Here is an 18,125-nt window from a genome sequence, read left to right on the forward strand (position 1 = left end):
TTTCAAATTAACCCGTCCTCTTCTCCACCCCACGAAATTCATGCAAGTGTTTGAGAAGCCAAGACATAAAGCCTTTTTTTGGAAATGGGCTTTTTTCTTTTTTTAAAGCATATTGTAAAAGAAATACCCTTTTGTTTTCTTTCTGTGGGTGGGCAGAGAAATGCATTTTCTGCATGTTTGAATCATATCAATGAAGTCCATGCTGTTTAAGTTCTCCAACTAGTTTCTATAACCTGTTAAAAAAACATAAGCAACCTACACATTTCCCCAGTATTGACATGCATGCTCAGAGCTCTCCAGTTTAGTGAAATGCGGTGTTACTTCTGTGCTGATAGCTGACGAGTCAGCATTACACGACTTTGAGACCAACTAAATTAACATTGTCGTAATATGAAAGGCAAGCACAAGTTCATTTATTTATAGCAAAGGTCTTGGGTTACAGGAGGTCAGTTCTTGCCATCTTGAAAAGATAGGGGATAACTTATTGCATACATGTGCATTATAATTTAGCAGCAAGTCATTCATAGAAACACTTCCCTCCTACCGCTTTTTTGGTTTAGTATCTCAATTATATATATATATATTTTAGCTTTACAAAGCATTTAACACCACCTTTAAGTTAATGGTCTTTTATTGGAAAAAAAAGACTAGCATTTACAACTTGGAATGGACATAAATCGTAATATCTTGAACAGCAATGTTGATAGTTGTGCTGAAGTCCACAGGCTACTCCGCCAGCTCCAAGTCATGGTACAGAAGGTTTTAAAAATATGAGAGTCCAAAGATGCTCCCTTGGTGAAGGTTTCTTTTAAAAATTTTTGTGAACGGTAACAGCCCGACACCCGTTTCACTATAGTGCAATGCAGACAATGTTAAACCGGTATTTTAACACAGACATGCCATCCATAGTTAAGATCATCATATTTTTGGAGCACACTGCTACGTACAGGAAAACCATTCAACCTTTAGGGCATTTTCTCTAAGTTTTGCATCCTTCAACCATTTTGCTGCATACCATCCTGAGGTATAAACCAATTTTAAAGTAAACCAGCTATGACAATTTATACTACAAATTGAACTAGAATCCACCACTGAACAAAAGGATGGATCCTTTAGGTTGTTTTTTTTTCCTTTTAATACAAATGTCTGACTGTGCTCAATTGTCAAGCTGCATGCATGAAAAACTGGCCAGCCCAAACAGTGTAATAGTCATTAGCAAATGGAACTTTTGAGTTCACTAAGTGCTTCCTTTTTTTTTTTTTTATTTTCAAGGTAGTACAATTACTTATATTGTAAAACTGATGTTTATCTTTTGGGGACAGGACCACCAACCATTACATGCAGTTTGTGGACAGAAGGTATTTTGACATTCAGTTTTGCTATACAGAAACAGAATGAATAAATGAACATTTTTTTTTTTTTTGCAAGAGGTAAGTAAAAGATTCAATTTGATTCTTCTAGAGGAAAAAAGGTGTAAAGGAGGTCTCTTCACTTTGCAGTCATCATCTGTACGAATTCTGAAACGATAAAAAGTCACTGTGATTTATTGTTTGAGTATATCAACTGAGAAGCCTCTTAAAAACACTTGACATAAAAAAGCCTTTCACTGAATGTAGGCCTTTGTCCACAGACGTAAACAACCAAACAAACTGGTGCCTCCAGTACTAGAAATTTATGCCCTATGCAAGAGGCTTTCACTCAGAGTAATTGTTTTGAGACAAGACAAGCATCTTTTTACCTTCATAGTTGACCTGCCCATCCCCATCAATGTCTGCTTCTCTGATCATTTCATCTACTTCTTCATCTGTTAGCTTTTCTCCTAAGTTTGTCATAACATGACGTAGCTCTGCTGCACTGATATAGCCATTGCCATCCTGCGAGGAAGAAGTTGGAAAAGACCACGATTAACCTGGCATTGATTAACTCTGAAACTACATCTGGGTTTCCAGTAACTGCTTTCAAACTAGCCTTACAGCACTTGGGATAGATACACAGATCTGGTACACTCTATAGCTCTACAATACATACTAGTCTCATTGCCTTACGAAGCATGCATGCCACCGTGTCTTTGTGCACAATTACTGTACTGCAAGAATAACTGCATGTCTGATTTGTAGCTGGATAAGGTATTTGCAATGTTTTTAAGAGCTTTCAAAAATAAACCCATAAACAAAATGGGTTTTGTTCAGCCTCCACTGCCTAGGAAAGGGAAAGAAAAAACACCCCACCAATTTCCCTGCCAGCAAGAATAAAGTCAGCTTTCTCTTTTGTGTAATACTACCTGTAAAATCAGACTGCTTAGGCTTCTTGGACAAGATGTTATATAGAACAAACCTTCAAAGCAAGCCTTTAAACTCTAAGGAGTTGTGAAAAAGCTTTCTGGCAATACAAACCAACAAAACAAAAAAAAAAAAGAGGAAAAAAAAAAGAAAAAAAGAAAGCTCATCCCTGGCAATTTGAGACAATGTCCTCTTCCATAGACTGGAAAAATATACTAGTTTAGAGCAGGAGTTCATATGACCATCACCAGTAAGCTACCTCAGTGGCTTTGAACACAAATACAGTCTTCAGAAATAACCCCACGGGGCAGGTACTCAACAAATGATTGAACAATTTTCCAGCATGTTTGGCTAAGTACTACAGATAGCCACTTTTATCAATAAAAAGAAGTAGTAAGGCCTCCTTCCACACACACGTGTGCAACAGCTTAGCAGCTGCAGCAGCCATTACTTAGCACAATTCTCTTGCAACATCTGTCATATCCAATCAATCAAAAGATGGGAACTCCTGTTCTAGAAATAATAGGCCTTTATCATGTATGCCCAGGTATCTTTAAAGACGACAAAGGGAGTCAAACTCAAGTTCTCCTGAAAGCAATCTCAACGTCCACATCTTGAAAACACAACATGCAATGCTTCATATTCTTCTGAATACTAGTGACTTCACCTTAGCTTCAAAAGCTTCCAAAAAGTATAAAACCCTGTGCATGCATACAAACATATCCTCCTTCTCCCAAAGTCAAGAGGTAGAAAAAAAATCTCACCCACCAAAACAAAAACATCGACCCCACAACCATCAAGTTCTGCTAATCTCTGCTCCTAAGGAAAGGCCAGAAGGTTTTCCTTATGGGTGAGCCTAAAGCTTAAACCTGCTGTGGTAAAGCAGGCAGAACCAGCCTGCAATAGTCGTGGTTCTGTTTCCAGAGCAATCCCAGCTCTTTTGCCAATTCCTCTATTTCTACTAGAGGACTCCTTTTCCTTCAAGACACGATAGAGAAAACACTGAGGAGAAGTTGGATATAATTACAGCTTCTAAAGAATATTTGTACTTTTAATAATACCTTGTCAAAGACCCGGAATGCCTCACGGATTTCTTCCTCACTGTCTGTGTCCTTCATTTTTCTGGCCATCATGGTTAAAAATTCAGGGAAGTCGATAGTGCCATTGCCTTAATAAAAAGAAACTTCAAAACATTAAACTTCCATGCTTTTCTTTATACAGAAAAGAAAAATCAGGCTTTTAACTTAGCCACTGACAAGACAGATGCTCTGTAAACCATTCTTCTAGAAAAACTGGATCTTCTCCCCAGATTGCTGCCACTGCCTTTTTGCTATTACACCGTGCAGCAGCGGCTGTCACAAGTGTTTCAGCGCAACAAAAATCAGCTGTTGCCTTCTCTCCAGGTCAAGCCATATCATTTGCCACTCAAGCTGCAAGCAAAGTGTCATTCTGATGCTCCAAGGTTGATCAGTACTACAGCATACTCCCCAAAACTAATTGTTTAGTTTCTTTAGAATCTCCCAATTGCTGTGGAAGATTCCAGAAAAGAACACCCTGTAAAGCCAGCACTACAAATCCAGGATATCTGAAATTTGAGAAAATAACACTTCACTAAAGCCACTCAAATTTTTGTTCCTTGCTAAAATCAACTTCCTTAACAACATTATGTTGTACATCACAGAAGTAATGCACCACTGGTAGTGGTGCACATCCTTTAACAAGGATCTGCAAATTCCAGTGACAAGAGAAGATGCTATTATTTGTTATTTCTGGGAAGTACAGAAGCAGGTGTTACAGGTGTTTCTTCACTGCCAAACTGAAGATCCCTGGTAATATCGAGACCTCATCCCTAAGATTTTTAAGCTTTCCATTCAAACTTCAGGCTGCTCAAAGCTACAAAAAAAGTGGTGCGGTGAAAAAAAGTCTCTAAAACAGCAGAAATTAGATTTGTAAAAGTCAGGATTCAGCCCTATATGCCAAAAGCCCCATAATAGCTCACTGTGCTACCAGTATGTAGCCATTGCTTGAGGGAAGTACACAAACTCACTGGGTAAGTATAGCAGAGAAACTACATAGATGTAGCTTAAGAAAACCTTTGAAGCTTAGGGATTCCAGATGGGGACATACACAACGACTTATTATCACAGCCAGCTTTACCTACCAGCTAAAATCTTAACACAGGTCTCATACTCAACTTTGAAAAATCCTCAGTGAAAGCATTCTGCCATAGAACAAGTTTAAACAGATGAGCAGGCATACTTCTCTAAAAGCCTGAGTTTCCTTTCATTTTTAATCTACTTGGTGCAGCAAGTAGACTGCAACCTGGAGAAGCCACTGGATACAAACTCTTTGTAGCACTGCAAACAGTGAAGCTTTTTAGTATCTGCATCCAAGCGTTAACAATTAAGGTCAACTTACACTTTTAGGAAAGGAAATGTAGACAGACAATTAGATAATCTATAGTCTTGCCAGCATACTTTCACAGAGGTGTTAAGAGAAATATCACTATCACAAAAACATACAAGATCAAAGCTTTGATATTTCTGTGCAGGGGAAAGCATTTTTACAACTCCCAGCCTACCTCGAGTCTCAGAAACAAGATGTGCGGTTACCCTTTCTGACATTCATTTAAAATAATTGATAAGACTTAATACAGGATGTTTTTTCTGCCTTTGCCTCCAATCACTCCATCCCATCTATTAGGGATCTAATGTACTGCATTAGACTATACAGTCTCTCCCTGCTGCATTTTCAATTCTTGGAAATTAGCACTATATTCCACACCTACCACATTTCTGGCTTGAGAAAAAAAAACCCACAGACATTAGTACAGCTATTAAGACCAACGCAAGCTGAAACATGTATAAAAAAGCTGGGTGGAAACACAGGTTAACAGTAGGTCAGCGCAAATAAGATAGCAATAGGAAGCCTGTGGCCTATAAAATATTAAAGGCTAACAGTGTAATTTTGTCTCTGCCCATCCCCTTAAGATTTTCACTAATACTGCTAGCATCTTTCACTGCTGTGCAGAGCAATCAAGATTTATAGCCCTCTCAGTTTAGATTCTATTGAGTATTTCAAAACTGCTTCAAGAGATCAATGTCACAGAACCTTGCCTACCCAGTCCAAGCCCAGGTATGGAGGTCATGCACTAATAACTACCTTCCAACACTTACCATCAGCATCTACCTCGTTGATCATATCCTGCAATTCTGCTTCTGTTGGATTTTGACCCAGTGACCTCATGACAGTTCCCAGTTCTTTCGTTGTGATAGTACCATCACCATCTTTGTCAAATAGGGAAAAGGCTTCCTTGAACTCTAAAGGCAGAAACAGTCCCAGTGTTTAGCAATATCACCAGCATGAGAAAACTGCTTCGTAAAAATGCACTTAACTGACAATGCCTAGTACAATTTTAAGAAACATTATCTCTAACTTTCCATGTCTGGACAGAATTAACACTTAAATATTAATAAAAAGTATTACTTACAGTCTCAACACATAATTGGCATAGTATACTCAAACTTCTTTCATGTGATTATTATCTGCATTAGAACTGTATAACACATTTCAACATAATGTGTTATATTATGCTGAATATCAGGATTATGATATTCAACAATATCTTGAGGCACAGCTGCACCATAAACAGCAACTACTTGGAATAACTAAAGCGACTCACTGGGTTCCCTTCATCATTCACAGACTTACAGGAGCAGTAAGTGTTGTAATTCACCATTTATTTTTAAGGCAGCAGACAATACGAATGCGCATCAGCCACAAGTGGGTGACTGGTCTCCAGAAGGCCAAATAATGTGACTTCTCCAGTCTGAATTGCAGACAACGTTAGAAATTATTTAAAGACACTGGCCTATATTAATCCATTTTAGGTTTATTTGTTGCCATTTTAAGCTTATCTTCATTTTATTAAAAAAGAAAAGAGTACCTAGGCCTGCTTTGACTTCACTTGAATCTAACAATTATTTCTGTTTGGAGGAAATCTAGGACTTGGCTCAAGTCTGAAAGTCTAAAAATTGTTCCTCGGTCTACAGATAATAAGCAATCTAAATTACAAGGCAATGAACCAGTAATTTTCCACAATGTGGGCTTTTTTTTTTGTTTTGTTCTTAAAATGAGTGGTTTTGAGTGTTAGTACAGATTTGAAATTGTCAGAAAGGGTTTTTTCCATATGCTTGAGGTAACATATTTTCTTTTAGTCACAGGAGTTAACAAAAAAAAATAAATTCTTCTCATCAACACACTTACCAGCAATCTGTTCTTCAGTCAGCTGATCAGCCTACACGAAGAATAGAACATTTTAGAATATTTTTTACTTCCAGCTCTATCAAGCTTCAATATACTTTCTGGAGATTTCAGTAGCAATTTATCATTACTTTGCAAAGCCACTTTCAACACCATGAACTCTGCCTCTGCAAGGAAATTTCACTCACCTACATCACACAGCCATTTCCAAAAGCAAAGAAGCTAACTTGTTTTGAAACTGCACATGAAGAACCACACATGCCATCCTTCAGCTTGGAGAATCCAATTTGGTCAAGTGAAGGACACAGGGCAGGCTCCCTGCAATTAAGGATTTCATGCCTCTCTTGACTAATGAGATGTGTTTGGGGTTTCACATCACATCAGTTGTCATTTCCAGTAGTATAGTGACCCTAATACTGCGTGGGGGGTATTTGCACATTAGTGGACTAATGACAAGTGTGCCACCTAGTGATCTACCATTACTGAAGCCTGCCCTCCCCCACCACATTGCACCAAGCATTAGCCTACTGTAAGCTTAACGGAAAGGACTGTGATGCGATATGAGGAGGAGTTACTGCTCAGTATCAAAGAGATTCTTGCCATCTCTGACCAAGAAAATGTCCGTTTTCAGGCATCACTGTTTTTCCATTCAGCCAAGCAGTTTAAGGTGCCTCACAATCATATATGGGTTGTTTATTACATTATTTTAAATGGCAAAATTTAAAATACCTGCTTATGACCTTCTTTCAAGAGGCCACTGCTGCATCCAACAGTGTACACAGCTCAGTACTAGAAATGGGTTCTCCCCAAGCCTAACTGTCCTAGCCACATCCTTCCAGAAGCCTCTCCCTTTGGTACAGGTAGCGCATCACAAAAAACTGCTGGCTGGGGCTAACCAGTCCTCTACAGAAAAATATGCACTTTCCTAGTAATTAAAAAAATTGGATTTTAAATGTCTAGTCACAGATACTGGAAAATACAAGCTATTAACTCCTTTTAAATTCATTTTATTGGACAACTTTTACTAATAGAACAGAAAATTTTGTACATCAACAGCATCTTGTCTTTTGTCTTAAAATACCGTTATTCAAGTATAAAAAACACTTAACTGCAGTAAACAGCAACAAATACAATGGAGAATTAACAAGCTATATACAATCTGTTAAGCTCTTGCACAGCAAAATAGAGCAGGATGGAAAGCCTGCTGTATATGTTAAGTGACATACACAGATTTCACCTGTAAATAGGTGCTGGGACTCGGGTTCAGGGTTTTTTTCTTAAAACATTTTAACGCCTGTGTGCAATGATTAAACAACTTCCCATACGCACAGTGGGTTGGAGGGAGAAAAAGGTAGAAATGCTAACAGCTAAAGACAAGGTTCAAATTTAATGTCTCCTTTAATAACAGCAGAACGCTTGTGTTCAAAAACCAGTTCGACTTTTTGTATGCCTCTTTGTGATTTTCCAGAAAACGGAAGATTTTACTTGAAGATTATCTAAGGAATTTACATAACAGACTCCATGCCCTGCAGAACAGGAAACAGAGCCACACCTCGGCAAAAGCCTCCAACCCACAGTACCGGCTCAGTGTGCCCCATTAGTCGTAGCTAAATGGATGTTTCTAAAAATCGTATTTCGATTAAAAAACAAAACAAACAAAACAAAACCACCAGCTCTGCACACACCGTGATGCCAGAAGGACACAAACAGACCCTAAACTGCCATGGGGTTCACTTTCCCAAGCAACAGGCACAACCACTCGCCCCTACTACAGGGCAAAGGTACCCAGGGCTGGAGCCTTCACCCCACCCAGCCAAGTCATCAAATCCTGTCCCGGTGATGTCAGCCTTCCCCGACGGGAAGGGGACATGGAGAGACAGAGCCGAGGGACACCCAGATGGTCAAAATGCAATTAGAGGTCAGCCTACAACCGTTTCGCCTCTCTCGTAGGGAGAGAAAAACCGCCGGGAAAATCCCAGCCCTTCCTCTTGTCCTCGTTTGCGAGGAGTCAGGGCTGGCACCGCAGCGCCCGGAGGGCAACGAAAGCGGTCCTCGAGCCCGCCCGCGGCGCGCTGCGGGAGGCTCACTGCGGAGGCTGGCGCCGCCGGGCCGGGCAGCGGGTGGCTCGCAGCCCGCGGACGCAACAGGCGCCATTCCCAGCCAGCGGCCGCAGCCACCCGCTACTGCAGTGCGTCCCCACTTCCCCTCCCTCTCCAGCCGCCCGCCACAATACGTCCTCATCCTTCAGCAGTAAGGGTGCCTGGGCTCCGCAACCAGCCTTCCCCTTCTCCATTCCCTCCCCGCAGCGGCTGAGACAGCAGCTCTTCCTCCGCAGCCCCCCTCCTCCGCCAAGCGAGAAAGGAGGCTGCGCTCCCCAAGCCGAAACCCCCGAGCGGACGCTGGGCCGTTTCCAACCGAGCAAAGTACAGTGCGCCCCGGTCCCCCCAGCCGAGGAATGCGCGGGGACCGGGGAGGAAGAGGAGGAGACATGATGTAATGCAAACACTGCTGCTGCGTTTTTGGGGGGATGGGGGCCGAGGGCGCAGTAGCTGCAGCGCGGTGCCCTCCCCCGGGCCACCCCCCCGCTCCCTCCGCAGTGCAGCTGGTGCCGGAGCCGAGCAGGATCCTTGCCCGCAGCCCCGCCCGGCAGAGCCCCCGCCCCGAAAAGCGCCCTGCACGCCTGAGGGGCCACGGCCCCAGGGGGGAAGAGCCCGGCCCTTTCCGGAGGGGAGCCAGCGCCGCACGCCGGGAAAAGCGAGGCGGGGCCGCGGCGGGAGGGCGCGGGGCCGGGGCGCCCACACGGCCGTAGGCCCCGAGGGAATGAGGCGGCGGAAGAGGAAAGGCCACAGTTCATCGGCGATCCCGCGCAGCACGGCGGGGGGGGGGGCCTGCTGCTACCAGCCTGCTCACCCCGCGGGGACCAGGGCGGGAAGGGCTATGGTCTCCCGCTGCCCCTTCCCACGGCACTCCCCCCTCCCCGCTGCCTTACGGGAAGAACCCATCTCTAGCGAGCCATCAGCTCCTCAGCGAGCCACCTTCGAGCGAGCCCCTTTCGTGCCAGCCCCCGCAGCAGCCCGAGCGCCCCGCGTCGGAGCCGATCGGTGGAGGTACCTACCATGGCGAAGCAGCGGCGGGCCCAGCGGCAGCTGCACGAACTGCGCGACCACGAGCGGCAGCGACTCCCTCCTCCTTTGCGCGGCTTGGAGAAGTTCTGGGAGCATGTGTCTGCTCCGCCCCACTATATATGTAGGGCTGTATCCCTCCGCCGGAGAGGGGCCTTTTTTTTTCCTCCTCCCCGGCGTGGTATGTGTGAGGGTGACTGCGGCGAGCAGCCCTGCCCCCTCTGCGGCCCAGCCCCTCCTCCGGCGGGCTCGCTTTCCCCCGCCCGGTTCCCCCACGGTTCCTCGCCCCCAGGGGGGCGGCCGGCGGCCGTCTGCCCGTTGTGGGAGCCGGGGCCGCGGCGGGCTCTAGTTTCGCGGTGCCCCCACTCTTCCTCCGCCGGCTTTCTCTCCCCTTCCCTTGTTTCTTCGCCCCCTGAGGTAAGCCACGTAGGGACAGGCGGGCGAGCAGCTCCCCTCTGCCCGAGGGAGAGGCCCTTGTCCCGCGCCCGGACCGTAGCCCGCCGCCGGCTGCGAGGCCGCCCCTCCCGCCCCCAAGTCAGACGGCGGGGGATGAAGGCGGCCTGGGCCCACAGTGGCCATTTTCCGCCGACCGCAACTCCCAGCAGAGACGGCGGGGGGCGGCCGGACCGGCCGGGAGAGAGCTGCCCGCCGTGGGGACCCCCCGGCCTCTCTCTATCCCCTCGTTTCTCTCTAGGCTGGGACCCCCGGGGGCGAAGGGAATCTCGGCCGAGACGGTGTTTTTCTGGTGCTTTTTTTTTTTCTAAACAGCATTCCCGCCGGCAGTCCGGTGGCCTACGCTCCACCGGGAGCCCAGGGCGGCACCTGGGAGAGGGTGATGCCGGGGGTGTTAGTAAAGCACTCTTCGTTCTGAAGACAAGGGGGTACGACAGGGGCTGTAAAGCTGGTATATTGAAGCTAGCACAGCTGACGGTTTTTTAAATTGTAGGGCTTTTGTCAAGCACCAAAATCTGGATGACGATAAAATTCAGTGTAGAATCATACGCTCTACAATTGACGTATCACTTCAGCCGCTGCTCAGCAGAATAGCAGCCTACAAGTGGGGGGCAACAAAAGCATGTCCTCATGTCAGATGTTTTCTTTCTCCTCTGCCTGCTCTGGGTTTGAGGATTTTGTCCAGCTGATGATAACTGGGGTAAATATTGCAGCATTCACTGTACCTCCTTTAATAGGTATGGAAGCACAACCAGCCATCGACACACACACACTGGAATCAAGGATCTTGGTTCCATTCATGAGAGGTACTGTTAGACTTTGAATTTATTTGTAATTAAAGATATTTTTAGCTAAGGTTTTAGTTTGGGCCTCTCTCTGGATTGGGAAGCAAGCAGTAATTGCAGTGTGGTCATGATTCTGATGAGCTGCTTGCAGAGTATTATTAAATCTTTTAAAATCCGTTTTTCTGTTTGAAAAATTATGCATGCTTTTAGTGTTTGAAATAAAGAAAATCCGTAGAGTTCTGGTTTTTTAATAATTTCAATAGCTTTACTACTGAAGTACAATTTATTTGCTTAACTTTCTGGAACACAGTGATAGGTTGGCAAACACAACACCTGTTTACAATCTAGGAGGATTTCCAATAGCAATCTACCCCCCTTCCCCCCATTTAATGTGTCATAGTTTGGTCCCTAAACCATCCTGACATTTGTGTAGGAACTAGTATATGAAATTGTGTCAGAAAACCAGTTTGCAGATGGCTAGTCTGTGAATAAGTTTTATAGACAGCTTCAATTTTTTGATGCAGAAAGCCCAACCTCCTTTTTTTTAAACCTTTTTTTTTTTTTTTTTTTTTTTTTTCCCAACTAGTAAGCAGTGACTTTGGATTTGTCGGTTTTGGGGTGGGTTTTGGTTTGTTTGGTTTGGATTTTTTTGCGGGTTGTTTTGTTTTTTCCTACGGAAGAACACACAAATTAATCTTTTGTTTTCAAACCAGACCAACAAATTTAAGCTCTTATTTTCCCAGCTTAATTTCTTTCTGGAAAACATGGCACAGTGTTTGACTGCTGTGGACTACAAGAGCTTTTGCTTGGATAAGTGAATCTTGGAACTCCCCGAGTCTCGCAGGGATGTGTGAAGGACAATGTTCATGTACAAATCATTCACCTCATTGTGCTGGTCTTACAAAGGTGAAGATTTCATTACTGAAGCACTGAATTCTTTATAAATACTAGGCTAAGAAATTTGTACAACTACCTCACAAAGATGCATAGCTAATGCAGTCTCATGGTCTTTGGCCAAAATGTTTCTAATGTGGAAGGCTGAAGATATTATCAGAATGATCTTACCAACATTTATATGTGATGGTTTAGAATGTCCATGCCTTATTTCAGTCCTTAAAGTTAATTTTAAGTGCATGTAGGATGTTCTTCCTGATCCAAACCTTTACTTGTTAAAAAGTGAAGGGATTTAGCTGTTTAAGAGAGCCTATGAGACAAGTACTTAAAATTTATGTAGATTCTCTTACAAACTATCAGTATGTTTGGATGTACATGAAGAAGCTTGGAAATGTGAAGCAAAAAAGCCTCTCAGTGACAGTGAATGCTGCCAAAGATTAACAGGCCTTTGAGTATAAGGATTACTGTGCATTTATTACTTTTTCTTTTTTAACCATTTTGTCTCCTTTTTCTAACTCTTGATGGTTCATGCTAATAATTCATTTATATTAAAAATGGATTTTCAAAATAAAGTTACTTTTAAAGGAGTTTGGAGTATAGTTATCTTGCTTTAAGGTAAATACCAGGGTGATGAATTAAGGTGCCACAGTTAGGTTCTGCAGTAGTTTCTGTTAAATTGCATCATTGTGTATTTGAAAATATTTCATAGCTAATGCTCCAAAATAACATTCTGACTAAGGGGAGGGGTTTCTTCCTAATTTGACAAATGGCAGTGACAAATGTAAACAAACCAGAATACTAATGTTTTGCTGCCTATTTCGTGTAGGAAAAAATCATCTAAACTGACATCTGCCTGCTCCTTGTAAATCTGCTTTCACTCAATAGTACAGATAGATTTCTCTTAAAATTTACATTCTGCTGTGGGCAGACAAGAAATGCCCCTGTCATTCCAATGACGTACAATGTCAAATGATTTGCCAGGATCTTCTACAGTCTCATTCAAAATCCCCTGGATCTCACTGGGAGCTGGACTGGGCCATGAAATTACTCCCTATTTGTGCCTAAAACCGTAGACCTTGGCCATCTCATGGCTACTGAGCTTTTTTATGAACAGAGGGCTGTGCGGTAGCTATTAAGATGAATTTCTGACTGGACTGATTTACTGTTCTGAATTATTTTACTGTCTATCAGTAAGCTTACTTTTGTTGACTTCTGTTTAAGCTGTAACATTAGCAAAAGCTTATTTTATAAATACATAATTGCAGTGATGAAAGATTTGCAGCCGGTCTACCTAGTATTACATTTCTAAATTTTGCCTTAATATGATAGAAGGTTACAGTGTTGGTCTCTCTTTCTGCAGAGACTTAACATGTCCATTCTTTGGGAGCAGCTTAAGATGTAAGAGGAATTCTGTTAAGAACTTGGAAAAATAATAAACCTTACTACTTATATGTAAGGTGTGCTTTTCAACCTTGGCTTTATTAAACATAAGGACTGGAGAACAGGGCCTCATATATATCAACTGCTTTCTCGTATTATACATACATAACTTAAAAAAAATCCAAATTAAAACATTTCACAAACATCTGCCCTGGGAGAATGGTGCGAGAACAGATAGAAGTTTGTCGTATCATTTAATGCACAGCAGGGGGATTGATACTATGGTGATAAGCATAGATAACCAGTATATGTTAGAAGTATAAGAAGCCAAAATCAAGTATATATGTGCATGCAACATCTGTGCAACTGGAACAAATTCGTAACTAGTTTTCCTGACTATAATATTGCCAGTTTTATGTGTGAGCTACACAAACTGGGTTTGAATTTGTTTTACTGCTTTTCAAGTCAACTGGAATTCTTTTGGTACATCAGATAATATTTTGTTACTCTCTGTGTAAAATTCTGTTCATATAGGCAATGGTTTCTGGGGGGTCACCATTTTCCACAAAATTAATGTTCCTAAATGCCATTGGCAGCTGTGAAAATGTAAGACAGTATCCTTATAAAAGTGTTCTATGAACTTCACTAAGTTTGCAAATAAGTGGGTGGAAGTCCACTGAAATAAAGAGCTAGAACAGAATTTAATTTGACCACATTTACACAAAATGTGAAAATTAAAATTGCTTTAATCTTAACATTTACATTTCCAAACCTACTAGCTCTTTTAAATGGAAAAATATGTTTCTGTAGATTAATGTTTCTTTTTTTGAGAGAGAGAAAACAACTTGAAACACCTTAATATTTCATATGCTTGTGATTTCTTCATATTTGCTTCATTCCCACTGGCATGTATCAGAGTCACATACAATTACAGATTTTCACTGAGCATTAAGTGTTAGAAGGCCATCTATATAATTGAATAATAGTAGTTGCTACCTATGTTGAGTGTCCGTTGTCTTGTAAAGTTTTAGATGGTGATATAAAACTGATTTAGCTGCTGGTTAGAACTAAATTAGTTATACATTGCAATTAAATTAGTGAATCCTTTCTTACATAGCTATGTAAATTGGCATCCTTGAGGCCCAATAATTTGAAACTTTCATAATTTAAACTTAAGCAGTTTGAGTTGGGAACCTTAAAAGATCCTATCTTAAAAAGACTTGTACAGATGGGAATTACAGCCCTGCTTGCATACGTAAACTCAGTCACACATCTTGCAGGTTAAACATTATAAAATGATTATTTTAAACCTAAGTGCTTTTCCCTAGATTACAGATGTAAAATAAATGACAAAAAAAAAAAAACACACAAAAAAAAGCTTGTTCACACAGTCTTAAAAACTACCTTCCTTCACAGTCCTATGAAGAGTTCTCTAGAAACATCTAAGCATATGAAAACAGGATTTTCCTTCTCAGTTTTTGTAATTGCCAGTTTCATATGAAGATAAACATTGGATGATTCATGATACAAACAGAAGTTACTCCTTCCATTTCTGTGTTGTTTATGTTTCATTATCAGTGTTTTTATGGAAAAAAGCTGAATTGTATCCTCTGTTTTTTAAGAATCTAGTGCAGAAGAGGACAGAATATTTATGTATGTGCTTGCTACATATTTCGTATTTTACATAATATCATGAAGCATACCTATGTCATGCTTCTTCACTGTTGGATGCAGGTGTATGAACTATATTCCAGTTAATACATCTGTCAAAGAGAAGTAACTTATTTTTACCACAAATATTTAAAAATGTTCTGTATAAAAGATATGTACTGAAACAGTCATCTAATAGTAAGTTCTGGTTCTAATTTCAGAAGAGGGATTCCTCAAAATTTTAAATGCTACAATGTAACAATAAATTCTTAGATTCACCTTATTAGGAATGGCTTGCATCTGCATTTCATTTCTTAAGAATATGCAGGAAAACGGAGTGGTCAACAAACTGGTTTATAGGTTCAAATTTCTGTCTTATAACTAATAGAAAAAAGTCGAACAGCTGTTGCTGTTAGCTACAGATTTTGAACCACTATATAGCTTATAATTGTATAATAAACATGGGTAAACAAATATGTTTCAGAATTTAAGTCCTGAAGAAAGGCTAGAAATCTGTTCATTCAACTCCAGTACTGTTGTTTCTCATTTCAGTTTCCCCTATTTAACACAGAAAAAATAAATCTTCAAAGATAATCTGGATTTGAGCCTGTTTGCATTCTTTTTACACCTCTCCTTTGTCCATGAGTAATTAATTTTTATCTGAATATTCCTATGGGGCAAACTGGGGCATTAATTTTGCAATAGCAGTCCCAGCTAATTTTAACAAATATGTATATGATAATATATGTGACATAGGCAAACAGATGTGTAAAATCCACAGATACATCCTCTAACGGCCAAATCTCCCTTACTTAACCCCAAATTGCAATCTTGTAACAGGTCTATGTTAAAAAACGTTTTCTTTGGCTCAGGTAGGGTTGTCATAAGACTTCATGCTACAGCTACACTCAAAAAATTCAACAACTCCACGTATGCAGTTCAAGGATGATCATAATTTTAAATCAGAATTATAGTTTCTGGTACAGATTTTTAACAACTGTAAACATGCCCTGAAGTCAGTAAATCCATGTTAATTTGCATCAGTTGGGGATTTATTTATTTCCTTCCTTTCACACACCCAAACGAGGAGTTGCTATCAGTTTGTCAGATTCCTTGGGATAAAAAGCTAGAAAATCAAAACCACCTGAGTTAACGGATGTCAAATACTACTGTCCAGGACACATCCAGTATTCTAATCCACCATACTATGGCGCTGGCCTGAGTTGAGAAGTGTTATGCATACATCCCAAATTACAGATGCTGGAAGCCAGAATCATCACCAGGTGATACTCCTTTTCAGTTGTCTTAAGCAAATGAAGAAAGCTATGGAATTGTTACACTTCTTTGGACAGCTGTTTTGTGTCATTTGTGCCTGCAGCAATAACAAACCCACCTGATAATGAAATAACTTCTCCAACTGTCAGATCACCTTTTTTTTTTTTTTTTTTTTGGGGGGGGGGAAGGGTAAGGGGGAGAACCCAAACAAACAAACCCCTAAGTTTTCCAACAACCTTGAAGAGAAGATACATTTCTAGTATCAGTTGCCAAAGAGCCAACAGACTGCATCTCCCCCGGTAACCTGGCATGCAGTACATAAGAAATCCTCTACTGAGGGCTCATCTTCTGTAAAGTTTTTAGTGGAAAGAAATTTTAAAACAAGAATATCTGATGCCTCCAGAATATGGGCTCTGATATCCCCCTTAAGGTTTCTCTTTGATCCAGTTCTTTGTCTAGAACTTTAAGTTTATACCTTTGGGGCATTCGCCTCTTAAAATGTCTGACTCTCTGAGTATACACGTGCCTCTGTCCTAAAGCACCTCACGCCATTATTGAAATTCTAGAAATGGTACCAAGGAAACCCAATTTTCTTTGTAAACCTGGAAAACAGAGCTGTCTCACAGGGCCTGCTATTCTTCCCAAAATTTTTGTGAGGGTACGGTTCACATCAGCTACCTAATTAAATCTGTTCTGCCTGCCTTATTCTGGGGCTGTCAGCTTCTGTGAAATAAGAAAATGCCTAAAATCTGGTCTGTCCCAGGCATCTAGCACTTTGTGCACACCTTTCCTGGCAAGCAGCATTGACCTTCCCCACAGTATGTCTATTTGTTGTTATTTTTGTGGTAGCAGAAGTATGCTAGATGCTAATGAAGCACTTATATTTAGTAAGTGCACTGTTATGTGCTGGCTGTGAAGCTGTCAGCAGCACTGTGAAAGAGCACAAGCCTAACACAAAGGTGCACTGCACTGGGTGTGGGATTTTTATGCTATATGGAAGGAAAGTACATTTAATGAGTTTATTTTGGTTAGCCTTCAGTTTAGTTTCAGGCCTGCCAATACTGACATCATTTTTCCAAGCAGGGAGCACCAGCTAAGACTTCTCTGCATCACTATCCTTGGGGTGGGCCTGTGTGTGGGCTGATGCAGTGTTCAGCACTCCAGATCATTTCACTTTGGCATCCATTCTGCTTCTGCTGTCTCTATCTCCATATTCTATTTTAGGTGCTTACAGAGCACCAATCTCCTTAACTAAAATATAACTGAAACAAGATATTCAGCATCAAATAAGCAAAAAGCAAATCACTCAAAATAGACTATGTTATTATTATGGGGTTAAATCACTTAAACATAGATATCTTCCTACTCCTCCTCCCACTTCTTTCTTTAGTTTGTCTCATCTTGTTCTCTCCTCAGGGATGTACTGCTGGCCCACAAGATTCTGGAAAAAAAAAAATAAATAAAAAAAAATCTGTTCCATGATGGGTTCATGGGTGTCATCTAGCTTGATTCTTGTAAAAAGTATGGTATCATTAGAATCTCAACTGTCCTGAGATCCTCATGTCAGCCCCTCATCCTCCACTAAGGCCAGACAGCATCTTTAAAGAAAGAGTGAACCTCTATAGGTACCCTTACCAGACCCTCATTCAGGTTGCTCCAGCTGGGTTTTCGGTAAAGTAAGGGATCTCACACCACTGTCCCAGGCCAGCAACCACAGTATTGCATTGGCATGAAGACTCAGCTACATCTAAACCTGCACTTCAAAATATAGTGTATTACTAGGCCTGAGGGTATGATGAAAGGGGTGAATTTTTAATTAGGCACCCAAAGGAAGGATGTTGAGGAATTACTGTCAATGTGTAGAGACTTCAGTTTGCTACAGGACATCTAAGTAATTTGATGAGACCCCAGGCTTCTCTTATCACCTGCTCCTTGCTTGGGGCTTGTGCGGAAGTGTTTGAGGCCAGGTTGGATAGGGCTTTGAGCAACCTGGTATAGTGGAAGGTGTCCCTGCCCACTGCAGT

General features: G+C 41.6%; 1 protein-coding gene across 2 annotated transcripts; it reads right to left on the reverse strand.

Annotated features, from left to right (window-relative positions):
• Positions 1–391: 391 nt before the first annotated feature.
• Positions 392–9,803, reverse strand: CALM1 (calmodulin 1). 2 transcript variants are annotated; one of them, XM_062638591.1, is made up of 6 exons: positions 9,658–9,803; positions 6,546–6,576; positions 5,456–5,599; positions 3,341–3,447; positions 1,739–1,874; positions 392–1,517 (listed from the first exon to the last, which is right to left on the reverse strand). In XM_062638591.1, exons 1-6 carry the CDS (start codon positions 9,658–9,660, stop codon positions 1,489–1,491), a joined length of 450 nt encoding a protein of 149 aa, XP_062494575.1. In that variant the 5' UTR covers positions 9,661–9,803; the 3' UTR covers positions 392–1,488. The 2 variants fall into 2 exon arrangements, with proteins under 2 accessions (XP_062494575.1, XP_062494570.1); XM_062638586.1 differs by lacking the exons at positions 392–1,517; positions 1,739–1,874; positions 3,341–3,447; positions 5,456–5,599; positions 9,658–9,803 and adding an exon at positions 8,630–9,494.
• Positions 9,804–18,125: the final 8,322 nt, after the last annotated feature.

Source organism: Pezoporus occidentalis, unplaced genomic scaffold (assembly GCF_034315485.1).
Source record: "Pezoporus occidentalis ecotype Australia unplaced genomic scaffold, CSIRO_AGI_Poc_V1 ctg115, whole genome shotgun sequence".
Classification (NCBI taxonomy): Eukaryota; Metazoa; Chordata; class Aves; order Psittaciformes; family Psittacidae; genus Pezoporus; species Pezoporus occidentalis.